This window comes from Hypanus sabinus, chromosome 11 (assembly GCF_030144855.1).
Source record: "Hypanus sabinus isolate sHypSab1 chromosome 11, sHypSab1.hap1, whole genome shotgun sequence".
NCBI lineage: Eukaryota > Metazoa > Chordata > Chondrichthyes > Myliobatiformes > Dasyatidae > Hypanus > Hypanus sabinus.
The window spans coordinates 26,971,023-26,992,791 of record NC_082716.1 but is presented as its reverse complement, the minus strand read 5'-3'; the positions used below and the strand labels follow the sequence as shown (position 1 = coordinate 26,992,791).

The window sequence follows — 21,769 nt, the reverse complement described above, 5'->3', positions numbered from 1 at the left end:
TGTAAATTCTGGATAGTCTTCACCCAAACTATGGCACTTCTTTTTAAAAAAGCTCAGTTTTAAACTGACAAAAAGTAATAAAATGCACCATTTAGCGCAAAACCTATTTAAAAATTATCAAGCAATTTTACAGCATTTATTACAAGATGCTTTGAAGCCATCTCTGGAAGCATAATCTGCATTACTCAGAATTTAACTCATTAAGCAAATGGTCAAAGACATGTTTATTCTGTTCCCAAGCAATGGAAACTATGAACCAACTGATAACTGCAATAAATCTATTGATTAATGTTTTGCAATGGACCCTAAAGTTACTTAAATATTCATTAAAAGTTTTGCACTCTCTCGACTTTACAACCATTGCAATTGAACCTTACACTCTCTGACCACGATTAGGTTAACCTGTTTGATAATACAAATAGCTGTTCAGGAAATTAATTTAAGGAAATTCAATTAAATAAATATTTAATATAAATGACCATAATATTTAATATAAATGGTCATAAATAAATTGGATACAGACTTTGAAGTGACTAAAGAATACCTTTATTCATGAATAAGGCAAGAGTGGCTCACTGACAGTGTGAGCGTCAGGCCTTCGTCATCGCCAGATCTGTTAAGAGATATTACTCAAAAACACCAGTTTCGGACTGAAGTAAAGAGAACTTTATTCACGATATCATGTGAGTATAACCACTAACAGTGGGTTTTGAACTCCAAACATACAGAGAGCACAGCTCCTTTTATACACATACAAATTGATTGCAAAAGCAAAGTCTGCTTGATTCCCTTGTGAATTACGTAAGATAAGCTAGGTTCACATGCAGTTCCTTTGGGATAAGCTATACCCATAGCAACAGCCAAAGTTTAAAAATATCTTGTTAAAGACAGTTTGTCCCATCTCATTGAGGCTGGTTCTTATAAGGCAGGCATTTATTCTATGAATCGTCTCTGCTAAAAGCCAAGGCCATATCTATAACAAACTAAGCTGCAATCTAGTTTCCATACTCAAAAAAGACAATATTAACCCTCTGTTTATCAAAATATTTAATTCAATATTTTCCTTCACACTGTGAACCCTAAGTTTTTGTTAATATTGGTAAACATTTGGGTGAAACAGTACTGTGCAAGTGCCTTGGGCACCCTAGCTATATACATGTACCCAAGACTTTTGCACAATACTGTACCTTAAGCCTTTCATTCTTGGAATCATTCTCAGGAAACTTCCCCGGACCTTCTTCAATGCTAGGACATCTTTTCTTAGATAAGGAGCCTAAAAACTGTTCACAATACTCCAAGTGCAGTCTGACCAAATACACATCACTGTACTATATTCTACCTGATTCTCCTTATCTATCCCAGACCTTCTGCAGATTCACTTCCTCCTCAAAACTACCTGTGCCTCCACCCATCTTCCACAACCTTGGCCACAAAGCCATCAATTTTGTCATGCAAATCATTTTCAATGCAAATGCGCCCAACACCTGCCCCCGCAGAATGCCACTAGTCAGTGGCAGCCAACCAGAAAAGGCCCTCTTTATTCCTTCTCTGTCTCCTGCCAGTAAGCCAATGCTAGATTCTAGCATGGATATTTCTCATAATACATTGGACTCTTATCTTGTTTAGCAGCCTCATGAGTGACACCTTGTCAAAGACTTCCTGGAAATCCAATTAAACATATACTGACTCTCCATCTATCATGTTTATTATTTTGTGTCGTAGAACAGTACAGCGCAGAAACAGGCCCTTCAGCCCATCCCGTCAGTGCTGAATCCTTATTTAACCTAGTCCCATTGACCTCCATTCCTCCAACCCTCCCATTCATGTACCTATTCAAACTTCTTAAATGTTAAAAATTGAACCGACATCCAACAATTGCATTGCAGTTCATTCCACATTCTCACTGCCCTCTGAGTGAAGTTCCCCTCAAAATATTACACCTATTGCTCTTAACCAATGCCCTAGTCATAGTCTCACCCAAATTCAGTGGAAAAAGCCTGTTTTCATTTACCCTATCCATACCCCTGAATTTCCTAAAAGAATTCCAACAGATTTGTCAGGTAAGATTTCCCCTTCAGAAAATCATGCTGACTTTGGACCATCTTATCAGGTGCCCCAAATACCCCCAAATCACATCCTTACTAATGGACTCCAGCATCTTCTCAACCACTGAAGTTATGCTAACTGACTTAATTTCTTTACTTCTGCCTCCTTCCCGTACTAAACAGTGGAGTGGCATGTGGAATTTTACAGTCCTCTAGAACTATCCCAGAATCTAGTGATCTCCTGGGATTTTCACGTCTCTGGAGCTTACAGAGAATGGTTTGAAAAACAACAAACATCCAGTGATTGGCAGTTCTGTAGAAGAAAGTGCCTTGTTAATGAAGGAAGTCAAGGAGAATTATCAGACTGGTTCAAGTTGACAGGAAGGCAGCAGCAACTCAAACACCCATGCGTTACAACAGTAGCGTGCAGAAGAGCATTCTCAATAACAGCTTGTCAAATCTTGAAGTGGATTGGCTACAGTAGAAGACCATGAGTATTCATTTGGTGCCCACTTTATTAGGTACCTCAAGATACTCTTTAATGACCACAGCTCAGCGATTAATACCATCATACCCTCAAGACTAAAATACAAGCTTCAAGACCTTAGCTGCAATAATTCCTTGAGAAACTGGATCCTCATTTTCAAGTCAATCAAGTCAAGTCAATTCACTTTTGTTGTCATTTCAACCATAACTGCTGGTACAGTAGATAGTAAAAATGAGACGTTTTTCAAGACCATGGTGTTACATGAACAATACAAAAACTAGACTGAACTACGAAAAAAAAAACAGAGAAAGCTACACTAGACTACAGACCTACACAGGACTACATAAAGTGCTCAAAAACAGTGCAGGTATTACAATAAATAATAAACAGGACAGTAGGGCAAGGTGTCAGTCCAGGCTTCGGGTATTGAGGAGTCTGATAGCTTGGGGGCAGAAACTGTTACATAGTTTGGTTGTGAGAGCCCGAATGCTTCAGAGCCTTTTCCCAGACAGCAGGAGGGAGAAGAGATTGTATGAGGGGTGCATGGGGTCCTTCATAATGCTGTTTCCTTTGCGAATGCAGCGTGTAGTGTAAATGTTCATGATGGCGGGAAGAGAGACCCCGATGATCTTCTCAGCTGACCTCACCATCTGCTGCAGTGTCTTGCGATCCGAGATGGTGCAATTTCCTCACTTGCAGACATCAGTCAGTTCTGATTGGCAATAACATCTCCTCCACAATCTCTATTAGCATTCAGGCATCACAAGGCGATGTGCTTAAACACCCCATTCTACACTGGCTTATTGATAATACCAGTGTTGCAGGCCAATTCAAAGGCGATGATGAATAGACATACAAAACATGGAGCAGAATTAGGCTATTTGATCTAGAGTCTGTTCCATCATTTCATCATGGCTGATCCAAATTTCCTCTCTGCCCCAATCTCCTGCCTTTGCCCTGAATCTCTTCATGCCCTGACCAACCAAGAATCTACCACCGTTGCATTAAATACACAGTTGCCTGTGGCAAAGATTTTCAGATTTACCATTCTCTGGCTGAGGAAATTCCTCATCTCCATTATAAAAGGATGCCTCTCTATTCTGAAGCCTTGTCCTCGTGTTAGACTCTCTCACCATAGGAAACATCCTCTCCACATCCACTATCAAGGCCCTTCACCATTTGATAGGTTTCAATGAAGTCACCCCTCATTCTTCTGAATTCTAGTTAATACAGGCCCAAAGCCATCAAACATTCTTCATATGACAAGCTATTCAATCCTGGAATCATTTTTGTGAACCTTTTTTGAATGCCCTCCAGTTTTAGTGCTTCCTTTCCAAGATAAGGGACCCCAGACTGTTCACAATACTGTAAGCGAGGCCTCACCAGTGCTTTATAAAGTCTCAACACTACATACTTGCTTTATGTACAAATCTTCTTGAAATGGATGCTAACATTGCATTTGCCCTCCTCATCACAGACTTAACATGCAAATTAAACTTTATGGAATCCTGCACAAGGACTCACAAGTCTCTTTGTACCTTAGTTTTTTTTGTATTTTCTAGTCAGAAAGTAGTCGAGCCTTTCATTTGTTTTACCATAGTGCATAATCATACACTTCCTGACACTATTCCATCTGCTACTTCTTTGCCCATTCTCCTAATCTGTTTAAGACCTTCTGTAGCCCTTCTGCTTCCTTATACAACATAAAAAGCAGTCCCAACAGACTCCTGTGGAACACTACTAGTCACCAGCAACCAACCAGAAAAGGCTCCCTTTATTCCCAACAACACACACAAAATGCTGCTGGAACACAGCAGGCCAGGCAGCATCTATAGGGAGAAGCACTGTCGACGTTTCGGGCCGAGACCCTTCATCAAGACTAACCAAAAGGAAAGATAGTAAGAGATTTGAAAGTAGTGGGCGGAGGGGGAAATGCAAAATGATAGGAGAAGACCGGAGGGGGTGGGATGAAGCTAAGAGCTGGAAAGGTGATTGGCAGAAGTGATACAGAGCTGGAGAAGGGAAAGGATCATGGGACGGGAGGCCTCGGGAGAAAGAAAGGAGGGGGGGAACACCAGAGGGAGATGGAGCACAGGCAAACAACTAAATATGTCAGGGATGGGGTAAGAAGGGGAGGAGGGGCATTAACGGAAGTTAGAGAAGCCAATGTTCATGCCATCAGGTTGGAGGCTACCCAGCCAGTATATAAGGTGTTGTTCCTCCAACCTGAGTTTGGATTCATTTTGACAGTAGAGGAGGCCATGGATAGACATATCAGAATGGGAATGGGATGTGGAATTAAAGTGTGTGGCCACTGGGAGATCCTGCTTTTTCTGGCAGACCGAGCATAGGTGTTCAGCGAAATGGTCTCCCAGTCTGCATCAGGTCTCACCAATATATAAAAGGTCACACCGGGAGCACCGGACGCAGTATACCACACTATACTGAAGTGTCGCCTCATCTGGAAGGACTGTCTGGGGCCCTGAATGGTGAGAAAGGAAGTGTAAGGGCAGGTGTAGCACTTGTTCTGTTTACAAGGATAAGTGCCAGGAGGGAGATCAGTGGGAAGGGATGGGGGTACGAGTGGACAAGGAAGTCACGTTGAGAGTGATCCCTGTGAAAAGCACAGGGGAGTGGGGAGGGAAAAATGTGCTTGGTAGTGGGATCCTGTTGGAGGTAGCGGAAGTTACGGAGAATTATATGTTGGACCTGGAGGCTGGTGGGGTGGTAGGTAAGGATATGGGGAACCCTATCCCGAGTGGGGTGGCGGGTGGATGGGGTGAGAGCAGATGTGCGGGAAATGGGAGAGATGCGTTTGAGAGCAGAGTTGATGGTGGGTGAAGGGAAGCCCCTTTGTTTAAAAAAGGAAGACATCTCCTTTGTCCTGGAATGAAAAGCCTCATCCTGAGAGCAGATGCGGTGGAGATGGAGGAATTGTGAGAAGGGGATAGCAGTTTTGCGAGAGACAGGGTGGGAAGAGGAATAGTCCAGGTAGCTGTGAGAGTCTGTAGGCTTATAGTAGATATCAGTACATAGGCCGTCTCCAGAGATGGAGACCAAAAGATCAAAAAAGGGGAGGGTCAGAAATGGACCAGGTAAATTTGAGGGCAGGGTGAAAGTTGGAGGCAAAGTTAATGAAGTCGACGAGCTCAGCATGCATGCAAGAGGCAGAATTAATGCAGTCATTGATGTAGCGAAGGAAAAGAGGGGGACGGATACCCGTATAGACTTGGAACATGGACTGTTCCACAAAGCCAACAAAAAGGCAGGCATAACTGGGACCCATATGGGTGCCCATGGCTACACCCTTGGTTTGGAGGAAGTGGGAGGAGCCAAAGGAGAAATTATTGAGAGTAAGAACTAATTCCGCTAGATGGAGGAGAGTGGCGGTAGAGGGGAATTGGTTAGGTCTGGAATCCAAAAAAAAAGCGAAGAGCTTCGAGACCATCTTGGTGGGGGAATGGAGGTATATAGGGACTGGACGTCCATGGTGAAAATAAGACGGTGCGGGCCAGGGAACTTAAAATCATTGAAAAAATTCAAAGCATGAGAAGTGTCACCAACATAGGTGGGAAGAGATTGAACAAGAGGGGAGAAGACAGTGTCAAGGTATGCAGAAATGAGTTCAGTGGGGCAGGAGCAAGCTGAGACAATAGGTCTACCTGGACAGGCAGGTTTATGGATCCTGGGTAGGAGGTAGAAACGGGAAGTGTGGGGTGTGGGAACTATGGGGTTGGTAGCAATGGATGGGAGATCCCCAGAGCTGATGAAGTCAGTGATGGTATAGGAGACAATGGCCTGGTGCTCCTTAGTGGGGTCATGATCAAGGGGTAAATAAGAGGAGGTATCAGAGAGTTGTCGCTGTGCCTCGGCCAGGTAGAGGTCAGTACTCCAGACAACAACAGCTCCCCCCTTATCAGCAGGTTTTATAGTGAGGTTGGGATTGGCACGGAGGGAGCGGAGAGCAGAGCGTTCGGAAGGAGTGAGGTTGGAATTGAAACAGGGTATGCTGAAGTCGAGGCGGTTGATGTCCCGTTGACAATTAGCAATAAAGAGATCCAGAGCAGGCAGAAGACCAGAGCAGGGTCTCCATGAAGAGGAGGAGGGTTGAAGATGGGAGAAGGGGTCACTGGTGGGGGTAGGAGAGTCCTAGTCAAAGAAGTAAGCTCGGAGACACCATCTCGGTGGGGGATGGAGGTATATAGGGACTGGACGTCCATGGTGAAAATAAGACGGTAGGGGCCAGGTAACTTAAAATCATTGAAAAATCTTGCCAATCAGCCGCCACTTTATCCATGCTAGAGTCTTTCCCATAATACTGCGGGCTCATAGCTTAAGCAACTTCATGTGTAGTACCTTGTCAAAGGCCTTCTGAAAATCCAAGTACACAAAGATTCTCCTCTGTGTAACCTGCTTATTATTTCTTCAAAAATTCCAACAGATTTGCCAGGCAATATTTCCCCTTGAGGAAACCATGTTGACTACGGCCTATTTTATCATATACCTTCAAGTAACCCAAAACCTCATCCTTAAAAATTGACTCCAACATCTTCCAAACCACTGAGGTCAGACTAACTGGACTAGTATTTCCTTTCTTCTGCCCCTCTCCCTTCTTGAAGAATGGAGTGACATGAGCAAGATTCCAGTCTTCCAGACCATTCCAAAATCTAGTGATTCTTGAATGGTCATTGCCGATGCCTCCACAATCTCTTCATCCACCTCTTTCAGATTCCTGAAGTGTATGCCATCTGGTCCAGGTGACTTACCTACTTCAGAGCTTTCAGTTCCCCAAGAACCTTCTCTCTAGTTATGGTAACTTCACACACTTCATGACCCCTGACACCTAGAGCTCCTGCCATACTGCTACTGTCTTCCAGGGAAGACTGATGCAAAATACTTATTCACTTTGTCTGCCATTTCCTTGGTCCCCATTATTACTTCTCCAGCATAGTTTTTCCAATGGTCCAACATAGAGGGAGATTGGAAATCTGACTGAGTGATTCCTCTTATGCAAATGTCAGCAAGACACAGGAGCTGATTATGGATTTCAGGAGCAGGAAACCAGAGATTCATGAGCCAGTCCTCAAAGGATCAGAGGTGGAGAGGGTCAGCAAATTTAAAATCCTCAGTGTCATTATTTAATTGGACTTGTCCTGGACCCAGCACACAAGTGCAATTATAAAGAAAGCACAACAGTGCTTCTATTTCCTTTGGATTTTGTGAAAACTTGGCATGACATCTAAAACTTTGACAAACTTCTATAGATTGTGCATTGGAGAGTACATTTACTGGCTGCATCACAACCTGGTATATTGGTCTGTGGGATGGCTCACAGACTGCCATCCTGGTTACATAGTTAAAAATAATAACATGATAAATCAATGGTGAACAGCCATCTTGGGATTAAAGCACGTGGGATTCTTCAGTACAGACCATGTGCCAAGTTAAGCAATTTATGGTGCAGTACATTTGCCTTTAAGTGAGCCCTGCCAACTGATGAAAAACAGATAAGTGATTTTATGTTGTTGGCCAAGTCAAGTCCACTAGATTATTCGGTCACACACACACACAAAATACTGGAGAAACCCAGCATCTCGGGTCACATCTGTGAGTGGAATAAACAGTTGACATTTCAGGCCATGACCCTTCCTCAGAACGTAAATATCAGTCTTGATCAAGGGTCTTCACCTGAAACATCAACTGTTTAGTCCCCGCCATAAACACTACCCAATTTCCTCCAGCACTTCATGCACATTGCTCAAGATTTCCAACATCTGTAAACTCTGTTCTGTTTGAATTATTGAGTCAGGTCACATGTTGTCCTAACCAGGCGAGGATAGCTGATTTCATTCTTTGAAGTATTTGATGGGATATAACATCAATCTGAAAGTTGCATGGATATCTCATTGAGAAGACCTCAATGCAAAATCCCAGAAATTTAGAATATCAAGTACTTGGATTTCAATTCTCCAAATCGACACGAGAGTTTGAACTTACTTCTCGACTTCAACTGTTGCTGAACTCTGCCTGCTAGTCCAGTCAGTAACATACTAGACTACTCCACATACACTGGATCTATGTCAATATACCATAGGTTTTGGAAGGGTTAACAGTATCACTCAAATTCGCAAGCCAAAGTAAGAGGTGTTTCTATTTTTATAGACTCATCAACTTCTTTTATACATCATGAAACAATTTCAGATCCACAAGGTAGATTTTTGCTTATCACTGGTCTACTTTTTAATCAAAAAGTTGTTTTAGTTAATGTTTATGCTCCAAATACTGATTGTACTGAATTTTTTAAATGCTTATTTACATCCTTTCCTAATCTGAATCAATATAGATTGATAATGGGTGGGGATTTTAACTGTTGTTTAAACCCTTTGATGGATAGATCCAAGCCCACCCAAATTCTTCCGAATAAATCGGCTTCTCTTTTATGATTGATTCAGCTATTTGTGAAATTTGGCATTTTCTACACCCTAATGACAAAGAGTTTTCATACTTTTCCCATGTTTATCATAATTACTCAAGAATTGATTACTTTTTCATTGATCACCATTTACTTACAGATGTTACTGATTGTAAATAGGACTGTATTACCATATCTGATCATGCACCTCTGAAGTTATCTATTAAAATAATGGATTCATATATCAATGCTAAATTTTGGAGGTTTAATCCTATTTTATTGCAGGACTTAGACTTTGTTAACTTTATTAAACAACAAATTGATTTGTTTTTCCCAACAAATTCTACAGCAGAGATCTCTAGTGGAATTTTGTGGGATACTTTTAAAGCATATATTCATGGACAGATTATTTCATACTCTGCTGGAGTTAGGAAATGAACTAATTCTAAAATATTAACATTAGTTGATAAAATCAAAGCAATTGATAAGATTTATTCAATGACCCCTAGCAAAGAACTCTATAAAGAAAGAGTGGAACTTCAAATGGAACATAGTTTATTATTATCCTCTTCGATTGAAAGTCAGTTAATTAAATCAAAAACCCAATTCTATATGCATGGAGATAAGTCTGGTAAGTTACTGGCTAACCAATTGAAAATTGTTTCGGATAAACGACAGATTACTAGGATTCATAAACAAGATGGTACTCTGACGATCGACCACAAAGAGATAAATAAAACCTTTCAAGATTTTTATGACTCCTTATATCAATCAGAATTCACTAAGGACTTTTCTATAATAAATGAATTTTTACAGAAATTGAATATTCCAAAAGTAACTGTTGAGGATAACCTAATTTTAGATACACCTATTACGGAGTCTGAAATAGAAAAGGCTATTTTTTCAATGAATTCTGGTAAAGCTTCTGGTCCAAATGGTTTTCCCGTAGAATTTTTTAAATCTCTTTCTTCTATACTTTCTCCTTGGCTTTGTAAAATTTTTAAAGATGCATTAAGTATAGGTAAATTACAATTTTTTTATGAAGCTTCTATTTCTTTAATTCTTGAAAAAGATAAAGACCCTACTGAATGTGCATCCTATCGGCCTATATCCTTGTTAAATACGGATTTTAAGATTTTCAGTAAAATTTTGGCTATTAGATTAGAAAATATATTACCTCGAGTTATTTTTGAAGATCAGACTGGATTAATTAAAAATCGCTATTCATCTTTTAACATTAGAAAATTAATTAATATTATTTATACTTCTTCATCTAAAATACCAGAATGTGTCATTTCTTTAGATGCTGAAAAAGCATTTGATAGAGTTGAATGGCCATATTTATTTACTACAATGCAACAATTTAAGTTCAGTTCAAAATTTATGTCATGGATTAAATTAATATACCATAAACCTTTAGCTTCGGTTTTTACCAATAATCAAAGATCCCCTTTTATCAGCTATTTTGTGGTACAAGGCAAGGTTGCCCTTTAAGTCCTTTACTATTTGACATCGCTTTAGAACCTTTGGCTATAGCTATTCGTGAATCACCTAATATTCTGGGTATTATCCGTGGGGAGAGGACGTATAAAGTATCATTATATACTGCTGATTTGTTATTATATATATATCTGATCCTGAAAGATCTATTCCTGCTATTTTGTCTTTGTTTGCTCAATTTAGTAATTTTTCTGGTTATAAATTGAATTTTAACAAGAGTGAACTATTTCCATTAAATATGCAACTTTCAATTTATAAACATTTACCATATAAAATTGTTACAGATTATTTTACTTACTTAGGTATTAAAATTACTAAAAAACATAAAGATTTATTTAAGGTTAACTTTTTACCTTTAATTGCTCAAATTAAGCAACTTGCTATTAGGTGGTCTCCACTATCTTTGTCATTGGTTGGTAGAGTTAATGCTATTAAGATGATGATACTACCTAAATTCTTATATTTATTTCAAGCATTACCAATTTTTATTCCTAAAGCTTTCTTTGATACTATTGACTCCAAAATATCTTCTTACTTGTGGCAGAACAAAAATCCTAGATTGGGCAAAAAATATTTACAGAAGCCTAAGAAGGAGGGCGGCTTGGCTTTACCAAACTTAAGATTTTACTATTGGGCAGTTAATATACGGTATTTAATATTCCGGACACAAGAATTGACTATCGCTACTTGCCCACAATGGGGAAATTTGGAATGTAAATCTGTGCAAGATTTTTCACTGATTTCAATCTTAGGATCTTCACTTCCTTTTTCTTTATTCAAATTGAATAAACAGATAACTAATCCTATAGTCAGATATGCATTACGAATTTGGTTTCAATTTCGTAAATTTTTTGGTTTGAATAAATTTATTTTATCATGTCCTATAATATCTAATTATTTTTTTCGGCCTTCATTTATGGATCAAGCTTTTCTTTTATGGAAAACAAAAGGTATAACATGTTTTTGTGATCTGTTTCTGGATGATAACATTATGTCCTTTGAACAGCTATCTAATAAATATAATTTACCTAAAACCCATTTTTTTAGATATTTGCAATTTAGAAATTTTTTGTATAATGTGTTACAGTCTTTTTTTCGAAAGAATGTCAATTGGACATTACAGAAAGAATTTTAGCCCTTAATCCTTATCAAAAGGGTTTAGTAGCCATCATATATAAGATGATCATGAATTTACAGTCAGATGTATCAGAAAAAATTAAGAAGGAATGGCAAGAAGAGTTGCATTGTCCTATATCTGCTGAGCAATGGGATAAAATTTTATTATTGGTAAATTTGTCCTCTATTTGTGCTAAACATGCCCTAATACAATTTAAGGTTGTACATAGAGCTCATATGTCTAAGGATAAACTGGCTCGATTTTATTCTCATCTTAATTCAACCTGCGATAGATGTCATTCTGATGTTGCTTCATTGACTCATATGTTCTGGTCTTGTCCTTGTTTACAAAATTATTGGAAAGATATTTTCAGTAGTATTTCAAGAGTTTTAAATATTAATTTCCAACCGCATTCTCTTACTGCAATTTTCGGTTTACCAATGACGGATAATAACCATTTATCTGCTTCATCTCAACGAATGATTGCATTTGTTACATTAATGGCTAGAAGATCTATTTTATTGAATTGGAAAGAAATTAATCCTCCAACTGTATTTCAGTGGTTTTCTCAAACTATTTCTTATTTGAGTTTAGAAAAAATTAGAAGTGTGGTTTTTGATCCTTCAGTTAAATTTGAAGAAACTTGGAGACCATTTATTCAACATTTTCATATGAGTTGAATTGTCTTTTCCTAAACCTTACTTATATTATCCTTAATTATTTGGATGGAGGTTTGGAGTTATTGGCACTACTGTATATGTACTTAATGTTATTCAATGGCCCATGTTGGTTAGTGTTTTTTTTTCTCTCTCTTTTTTTTTGGGGTCTTTCTTTTTTTTTCTCTTTTTACTTCTTTGTTCATTAATGTTCTGAGTTTGAGAGGTTATATATTTTTATTATTATATATCTGAATGTCTATTTAAACTATTAATTATGTACTCTCAAACACTTTGTATTCATGTTTCATTTATGTTTGTTTAAAACTAATAAAAAGATTTAAAAAGAAAAAGAATATACCACATAGGGTAAACAATAATTAGTTAAATGCTAATATTCAGTGGTGAAATTAGCTGACACAATTCTTACCGTGAGTCTTGATAAGGATAGGTCTGTCATTGTTCCCAAAGGCCGACTGTGGAACTGCAACATTTACTTTCTCCGCTGATATGAATGGAGAATCTTGATGCTTGTTTATTTGTCCTGAAAAATGAAAATTGTTAGAAAGTGACATTAAAACAATAATGCACATTTTGGGATGTCATTCTGGCAAAAGATGTTGTTACTCATTACCACTACAACATTATCTCTCCACCATCTCAACTCCTCCAATTCCTTTATGCCCACAATCTTGTAGAGCTGATCGTGGACTTCAGGAAGGGCAAGTTGAGGGAACACAAACCAATCCTCAGAGGGATTAGATGTGGAGAGAGTGAGTAATTTCAAGTTCCTGGGTGTCAATATCTGAGGACATAACCTGGACACAACATACTGATGCAGCTATGATGCAAGTAAAGACAGCAGTTATAATTCATTTGGAGTTTGAGGAGATTTGGTTTGTCAACTAAAACTCTCCAACTTCTACAAATGTACTGTGCAGAGCATTTGGACTGGCTGCATCAGCATCTAGTATGGGAGGGTGGGGGATTGCTACCGCACAAAATCCAAGTTGTTGCAGAAACTTGTAAACACTCAGTCAGCTCCATCATCATTTTTTGCATCTGTAGTATAAGGCATTGCTCTTCAAGATGTTTAAGGTGGTGGTGTCCATCATTAAGGATCCTCACCACTCAGGACACTGTTGCCATGGAGACACACACCCACCCCAACTCAGTTTCCTCCCCCATTATATTTATCATGCATTTCATTGTACTGCTGCCATAAAGTTAACAAATTTCATGACATATGCCAGAGATATTAAACCTGATTCTGATGATATTGGCTTAATCTCATTTCTTCATTCCACATGCCTCTCTGAGGCTCCAATCTCCCATGTTTTCAGTGAATCAAAACCAGATCTTCCACCCTCATTTGCATTAACTATGGGCAAACTAGTTACAAGTTGAATTCCATTTGCCCAGTTCCTCTATCAGAGGAGTTGTCTGGTAACTTTCTCAATATCAATCTGGGGATGAATCACATCTTTCTCTCCTCAAGTATCATTAAGAAATTATTAGAGAACAGATCAGATTAATGGTCATTAGCACCGTATTTTATGAGGATTCTGAGCTGTAGGAGGATTTTCACTGAAAATTAGCTTCCCCATAATATTAGTGATTATTGCCAAGGCATATTACAGGCAACTATAAAATCCTTTGGAACACATACACACAAAACTGCTGGAAGAACTCAAGTCAAGCAGCATCTGTGAAGAAGAGGAATAATTGGCCAATTCATCTTCCCTCTTCTTCTCCAGTTCTGATAAAGGGTCTCAGACTGAAATGTTGACTATTTATTCCTCTTCACAGTTGCTGTCTAACTTACTGAATTCCTTCAATATTCTGTGCATATTCCTTTTCATCATCTGCAGAATCTCTTATGTCTCTCAATATTTGGGGCAACATCTTCCAACTGAGCAATAATATGCTTGAGATTGTTACAAGCATGGCTACAGTTAAGTAATAGAAAAATACAAGCATGGGGCTACAAATATTGCACCCAAAACTTCTAACAATGTAACAAATTCAAACACAAAGCAAGAAGCACTCCTGTGCAGAGAAATCGATGAAGCATATCACAGAAGAATAGTTTACTTAAGGTGTGCACCCAATATAGCCAAGAGTTACTTCCAAACTGGAAGAGTTTCCGACCTTAAATTACTGCAGCAGCATGGTGGTTAGCTAGTAGCACAATGCTTTAGCATGTTAGATGTTAAGTTACGGGCTCATTTCCCCACCACTTACTGTAAGGAGTTTGTACATTGTCCCCATGGCTGCATGGGTTTCCTCCGGGTGCTCCAGTCTCCTCCCACATGTCAAAGGCATAACGGGTTAGGGTTAGTAAGTTATGGGCATACTATGTTCATACTGGAAGTATAGCGATATTAGAGTGCTGCCCAGCAAAGTCCTCATTGATTCCATGCAAACACATTTCACTGTACACTTTGATGTACATGTGATAAATAAAGCTAATCTGCACATCTCTATATTTCTCATGTTTTATACAGATTAGAATATGTTTGGGCTGTACCTCAAAGTTATTGCAGATGTCACTGCAGCACTTACCACTACTTGAAGTCCCATAAGCAAAAAATAAGTAGTACATATTATTGGCAGCTCTTTGGGTTGTTGAAATGACGTTTCTTGTTACAAATGAGCATTGAATTATTCCGTTATTATTTGCCACAGTTATATCATCTACTTCACCCTGTGAAATAAATCATTATGTTTACACAACACAGAACTAATAATGTATATGTTTCAAGTACTCCACCCTTGGCCATTGTTGGGTTAATGTCACTGGTGGCTGACATAGTGAAGGATCCCTCCCACCCTGCTCATTCTTTCTTTTCTCCTATTCTGTTGAAGATAGAACAGCTTTAAAGATTAGCTTTATCACATATACATTGAAATGTACAGTGAAATTTGACATTTGCTTTATTGGTGCCAACACAGCATGCCCACAACCCACTAACTGTAACCATTTGTCTTTGGAATGTGGGAGGAATCTAGAGGAAACCCATCAGGTCATGGGAAGAACACGTAAACTTCTTAAAGAGAGCAGCAGGAATTGAACCCCTTCAGTGATCTCTGGCACTGTAAAGCAACTGTATCAACAACTGTGCCACTCCAAGCTTGAAGGAATGCACAACCAGACTCATGGAGAACCTTTGTCCTATTTTCAACAGGCTCTTGATCAGACTTCTCATATACTAAAGATGAGCTCTTGATCTCTCATTCTATTCCATCATGACCCTTGCATTATTTACACACCCTCTCTAGCTTTAACATTATATTCTACACTGTCTTTTCACTACTTCAATGTACAGTAATGTGTCATTGTCCATCTACATTGCATGCAATCGAAAGCTTTTCATTACAGCTTGCCACATGTTACAATAATAAGCCAATGTGAATGCATTTTTATTTGGACTGACAGAGGAACGAAAAAGTGATTTTGAAGAAGAGGTGGGTACCACTTGCTAATATCTTGCCAATCAAACTGGGCACACCCAATGGTCTTCCTTCAAAATATCCTCCCTTTCATTGTTTTTTTAAAGTTTTCTCCAGCAGTAATTATAAGATATTTTTGGACAGGGTTACATAATGCCATCTGATTGTTCAGCTTTAATTAACAATGGTCTACCACTATCATCTCTTCCTATTCTACAGCATGCCCCATTTCATCATATGTACTTCCTGGCAAGTTTTAAGACTCAGGTCTAAAGGATATTTATGTTTTTACAGGACCACCAATTTTGCTGGAATTTCTGGCCTCAATAAATTCTGCATAATGTCACAAAAAACAAGCAAAAAAAAATCCACAGATGCTGGAAATCCATGCAACACACACAAAATGCTGAAGGAACTCAGCAGATCAGGCAGCATCTATGGGCCAAAACGTCGACCGTGCTTTTTTCCATACATGCTGCCTGGCCTGCTGAGTTCTTCCAGCATTTTGTATGTGATGCTCTGCACAATGTGAATGATCATCAATTTTTTTGCAAACCCTCCAGCAAATCCTCAATATTCTATCTTTCATATGGCTTCCAGAGGTTACCCATTTGAGGCAGCATGGTAGCATAGAGGTTAGCACAACACTTAAGAGACCTGGGCTCAATTCCCCACTGTTGCCTGTAAGGAGTTTGTACATTCTCCCGGTGACCATGTGGGTTTCCTCTCACAGCCCAAAGACGTACTGGTTAGTAAGTTAATTGGTCATTGCAAATTGTCCTGTGATTAGGACAGGATTAAAATCCAGGGTTGCTGGGTGATGCAGCTCAAATGGCCTTCTCTGCACTGTATCTCAATAAATATATCCCCCTTATTCACAGACTTAAAACTCAATGTTCCACACCAAGAGACTTGGATCAATTTTAGTCCACCAAGGGTTAGTGGTCTATAAACAATGTATTCCCTCCCATTGTCCCTCTATTTTCTGATCGCAACTTCCAACATTCCTATGATGAGAGATTATAATTACAAGAATGGGTCAGAGGGTTGGGACTGTTTTGTTTTAAGATAACTTAGAGGGGTCAGGACAGAACAGATAATGAGAGGCCGTCTCCTTCAGAGGAAAAGAGACCCAGAGATAGTAAAGAAAAAAAAATAAGCAACTTGAGTATCATGAGGAAAAGCATTTCATATGATGCATGTGGTCTGAATTTGGAATGTGCTGCCTGCAGCTGTGGTGGGGACAGGTTCTGCTGTGATCTTCAAGTCGATCAGAGAGTGATACAGCACAGAAACAAGCCACTTAACCTACCACGTCCAAGTCAACCAGTGGTCACCCTTTAGTATTAATACCATCTTCCAGCAAACAGCCCACAGCTTTCTATGTCTAGGCAACACAAGTGATCATTTAAACACTTAAGTACCATCAGCAACTCTGATTCCTCTACTCTGAGGCAGCCCATTTCAAGTACATAGCACTCTGGATGGAAAAAGCAATCCCTTCAAATCCCTTGCCCCTTACCCTCAATCTATACAAATTCTTTACCTCTGATACAGGGAAGTGTTTCCTTTAGTCTAACCTATCCATATTCCTCATCTTAACATATCTCATTTAGGTTCCATTTTAACTTTTCAAAGACCTTGCAGCCATTAGTCATCTGCCCCAACACCTCCTTGGTTTCATACATTGTTTGAAAATTTACCGCAGGACAGTCATGAAAAAAACACATAAACAGAAGTTATACAGAAAGGATTTGGAAAATGGGAATTTTAACCCAGTTGCTACAGACTGCGAGAGAAGTCAGTGCCAATGTGCCAAAAGAAAAAAAAAAGTCTGTAAATATTGTAATCTACCCAGTTCATTAATCAGGATTTTAGTACTGCATGGTACAAATCTACCAACACAATTCTGGAATGAATATCAATTCTACAGACTTCTCACCCAAAAACAAAATCACTTAATCTCACAATGCTCCACCGCACTTTTATAGTAGTGCTTCTCACATGGATCTTTAAAGTAGAAGCTGAAAGTAGTTACCAGCGGCTTACTGCTGGGGCGTGTTCTTCCTGTGGCATAGGCTCGTCGAACATCTACTTGTCCACTGTTAGTTGTACCACAAATGTATATATCATCATCACCCTAGGAAAAATAATGTTGTGCTCCCGTCATTGAGTCCTCACACTTAAATTAACATACTGTAACTGACAATAAAATTAAGCATATCCAATGTAGATTAATCTATAGTTATTTAACCTACTTTAAAATCAGCCAAGCGATCCAACATGATGCAAATGGATTACTGAAGCTGAAACCAGTGTAAGATTCAATAGGGTTAAAGATAAAGTTAAAAGTAAACACTTGTTACCCTTCCACCTCCTGAAGAGGACCACAACCTTGTCGAGGTTTGGAGGCTTGCATGCCTCAATGACCCAGAGAGCTATATTGGCTAGATTCTGGGCTTTATGCTTTGGCTCTTAGTAGAGACACCTGTGCTAAACGGGTCAAATAGTTGAGGACAGACCAGGAGCAGTCTACCGGTCCTTTAGGTTCAACTCAGGGCTAACAATTGACTAGCAAATCAAAATTGTTACTGAAACGGCAATGAGGAATCCTTCTACATCGGAGTGCAACAGCATTCTTGGGTCTCTACCCGGGACTTGCATGATTGACAGTAGTGCGAAAGAGCTACTGTCAAGATGAATGGAGCCCTGAATGGAGATGGAGGAACTTCACTGGTGCCCCATATGCCAGCAGCACAATGGGTAGTAGCAAACTCTTCACTACAGATTATCAGAAGAAAAATCCAACTTTGGTGAACATTACTAGTTCTTCCATTGGTAACTGCAGAAGACAGGCCATTTGACATTTGACCATTAGCAGAGGGACATGTGCTAATCATGCATCACATGCCGTTTAAAAAAAAATACTCATTTCCTCAACACCTATTGTTTTCCCCATTTGGAATGACTACTGTGAACTAATTATGCAGCAAGTTATATGCAATGCAATACCTGGCAATGTACATTGGCAAGAATCAGTTCAAGTACCATTAGTAATGCTAGACTAGTTTGAGGTTTCACAATACATTTTCTTCTACAATTCCTTACCATTGTTTTGTCATCTGAGAAACCAATCGAGATGTAGCCGCTTGCCTTTCCTGTCATTTCAAATCGCAACCCTTGGTTATCCAGCGGAGTGGATGACATGAAGTAACAATTCGGATCTGTGGCTGGGTTGCACTGTGAAGGATTACTGAAGCAAAACTTAGTCGTCCCACAGCCATCACTGGAGATCTAAACCCAAATGACAAAAATAAAAATGGTTACCACCAATACTTAGCACAGCTTTCTACATCATTCTGTGGTTTCCAAATTCTGAGTAGTCATTTATGATGCATTAGTGTTTAGCTGCTTATTCTGCTTTAAGGTTTCATATTCTTGAGCAGAGTTAGCAATTGTTTTGTAGTCTCCTGAAGGCCCTAGGGCCAACACATGGATGCAATCACTAAGGTACACCACTGCCGGTGATTCTACGCAATTCGGAGTTTGTGGAGACTGATGTGCAGTGGAGAGCAATCTGAGTGGTTGCATCATTGCCTAATGTGGAGGCTCCAATGCTCAGAGTCACACGAGGCTGCAGAGGGTTGCAGACTTAGCCAGCTGTATCACAGAAACAACCCTCTCCACTATCAAGGATACCTTCAGGAGGCAGTACCTCAAGAAGGTTTTATCCATCAGTGAGGATCTTCACCATCTGGGGCATGCCCTCTTCTCATTCCTGTACTCCGTTTTGGCACCATACAACGAATCAGAAACAGCTTCTTCCCCTTGTTGTCAGATTTCTGAATGGGCCACGAACACTACCTCATTCCTTTTGTCTTGCACTATTTTGTAACTTACTCAATTTTATGTCTTTGCACTATACTGCTGCACAATACAGTAAATTAAATGTCATATAAAAGACATAACAAATTGAATCTGGATTTTACGGAGAGCGTAATGCTGATTTTCCCCATCAGCAAGTGAAAGAAAACCAGAAATACCCGGTGGGGGTGGTGGTGAATAAAACAAAACACCAAACAAGAGGGAGGTTGGCACAAACATGAGAATAAAAGATATCCTTCAGATGTTTCCCCCAAGATAAGGCACCAATAGAATAAATGACTACTCTAATAAAGATCATTTTAAAAAGGTTTTGATTTATAACGATATCATGTGAAAATGATTTGCAAAGGGCACAGAAACAGATGTCACAGTCACAGAGTCAATACGAGCACAGAACAAAGAGTTCCCCTCTTGCTCCTGTGTATTTCTCAGCTATTAAGTCATTTTAATAATATCACTTGGGAAGATTAACCAAAGTTTTGAGTAGCAAAAAAGGTCTCAGCTTACTGCATCCAGGTTGGAACTAGCAGTAGAGGTTAAGTTGCTCCCTTGATTCTGAGAGGAAGACCTTTGAATGATTGGGGATGATACTTCTGTCCAGAAAGTGTCAAAAGATTGCACAAACGTAGCTCTACAAGGAGAAATTAAAAATTGTCAATGTGATATAACTGCTGTAAAACATTTAAATATCTTGAGGAAATATCCACTACAAGAATAAATAATCTCTTACTGATCTTATTTGTAATAAAACAATGAAGAAATTTGGCTGGGCCTCAGAGAGCCAATGCTTATAAATGCTGCTTTGGTCGACCTGAACACTAGAACTTTACCTTGCTATTTCTCTGTGCAACATATAGTAATTTTTATGCCTTGGGCTGTACTGTAGCCAACACCTGTTACCTTTTAAAATACGTAGTGGAAAGTTAGGTGAGATGGTAGTAGTAGGTTTTTCTTTAAAAACATTTAACACTTAGAGTGGCATGTGCCCAAAACGCACTTCTGGAGCTTGTGGTGGAGGCTGATACATTAGGGATATTTAAGATACTCTTAGTTAGGGACATGCATGAAAGAAATCAAGCACTATGGGTTATGTAGGAGGGAAGGTCTAGATTGAGCATGGAAAATATTTATATTGGCCAACACAACATTGTAGGCTGACAAGCCAACACTGTGCTGTGCTTTTCTATGTACAACCGTGGTATGTAGCCAAACCACAATGTCAAAAAGACAGATCTGAACTCTCCCCAAAACTCTAATGATTAAAAAGGTCAGTAAAAGATTTGGGGAAAAACATGTTGGAAGCTAGGAACATAACCACCTTTCCAAATTTTATTTGGGAAATGGGAAAGAACAAAGCAAACAAAATGAAAAAGAAATTGCAAAAATAAAACTACCTGAATACAATGTCGTTCGAATTTGGTGCAGTCCAGTTGACAATAATCTCCAATTTTTCACTTCTTGATACGTGACTAACAGCAGAATCCTTTGGAAAGAAATTATTTTTTTAATGAAACAGTAATGCAAATAAAAGATAAAACAAACTAAGAGTTTTAGTTTCTCACTATGTCTTTTGAATGATTAAATAATAGAAATCAAGGATTGATTTTGAAAAATAAATACGAGGATCCATTTCAACAGGTTTATCAAATTGAAATTATTGGTGATGTACAAATGGTACCTTTAAAGTAGAATTCTAATATGTATATTGCAAACTGCATAATTTCTCTCCAATAAACTGGCTTTTACAAGCTGGACTCAAAACATCTACAGTACAACTGTGATGCAGTGGGTATCTTGGAACATTTGAATCACTTTTCACGCCTTATATTCATACGCCCTGTGCCCTGTTAGACATCACTGTGTCTCGCATTAACAAGCCAATTCTACATCCAAATTGCCAACTTGCCTTCGATCTTGGGATCTAAACTTTAGCAACAGCCTTCCATATGGGGCCTTGTTAAAGGCCTTAATGAAATCCTTACAAACCCACATCTGCTGCGCTGCCCTCAGAATATTTAGTTAACTCTTCAAATACTAGTCAGATGGGAATTCCCATCAACGAATCTATCCTGATAATTCTGATCAAACCCCACTTTTTCAAGCATAGGTCATCATCCTCAGAATAATTTTCAATAATTCCCCTTCCACTGATATTAGTTTAAGTGAATTGTAATTATCTGATTTATCCTTGCTGCCCTACTTGAACAAAAGAAA

At 39.0% G+C, this 21,769-nt stretch overlaps 1 protein-coding gene across 1 annotated transcript in view; it reads right to left on the bottom strand.

Annotated features, from left to right (window-relative positions):
- Positions 1-21,769, bottom strand: part of LOC132401784 (putative ferric-chelate reductase 1) — a 53,699-nt gene that overhangs the window by 18,672 nt on the left and 13,258 nt on the right. The window contains exons 4-9 of the mRNA XM_059983986.1: positions 20,950-21,038; positions 20,063-20,186; positions 18,779-18,964; positions 17,709-17,810; positions 14,783-14,924; positions 12,648-12,761 (exon numbers count right to left, since the gene is read on the bottom strand). Coding sequence (XP_059839969.1) covers positions 12,648-12,761; positions 14,783-14,924; positions 17,709-17,810; positions 18,779-18,964; positions 20,063-20,186; positions 20,950-21,038 — 757 coding nt within the window. The remainder of the gene's footprint in view (positions 1-12,647; positions 12,762-14,782; positions 14,925-17,708; positions 17,811-18,778; positions 18,965-20,062; positions 20,187-20,949; positions 21,039-21,769) is intronic.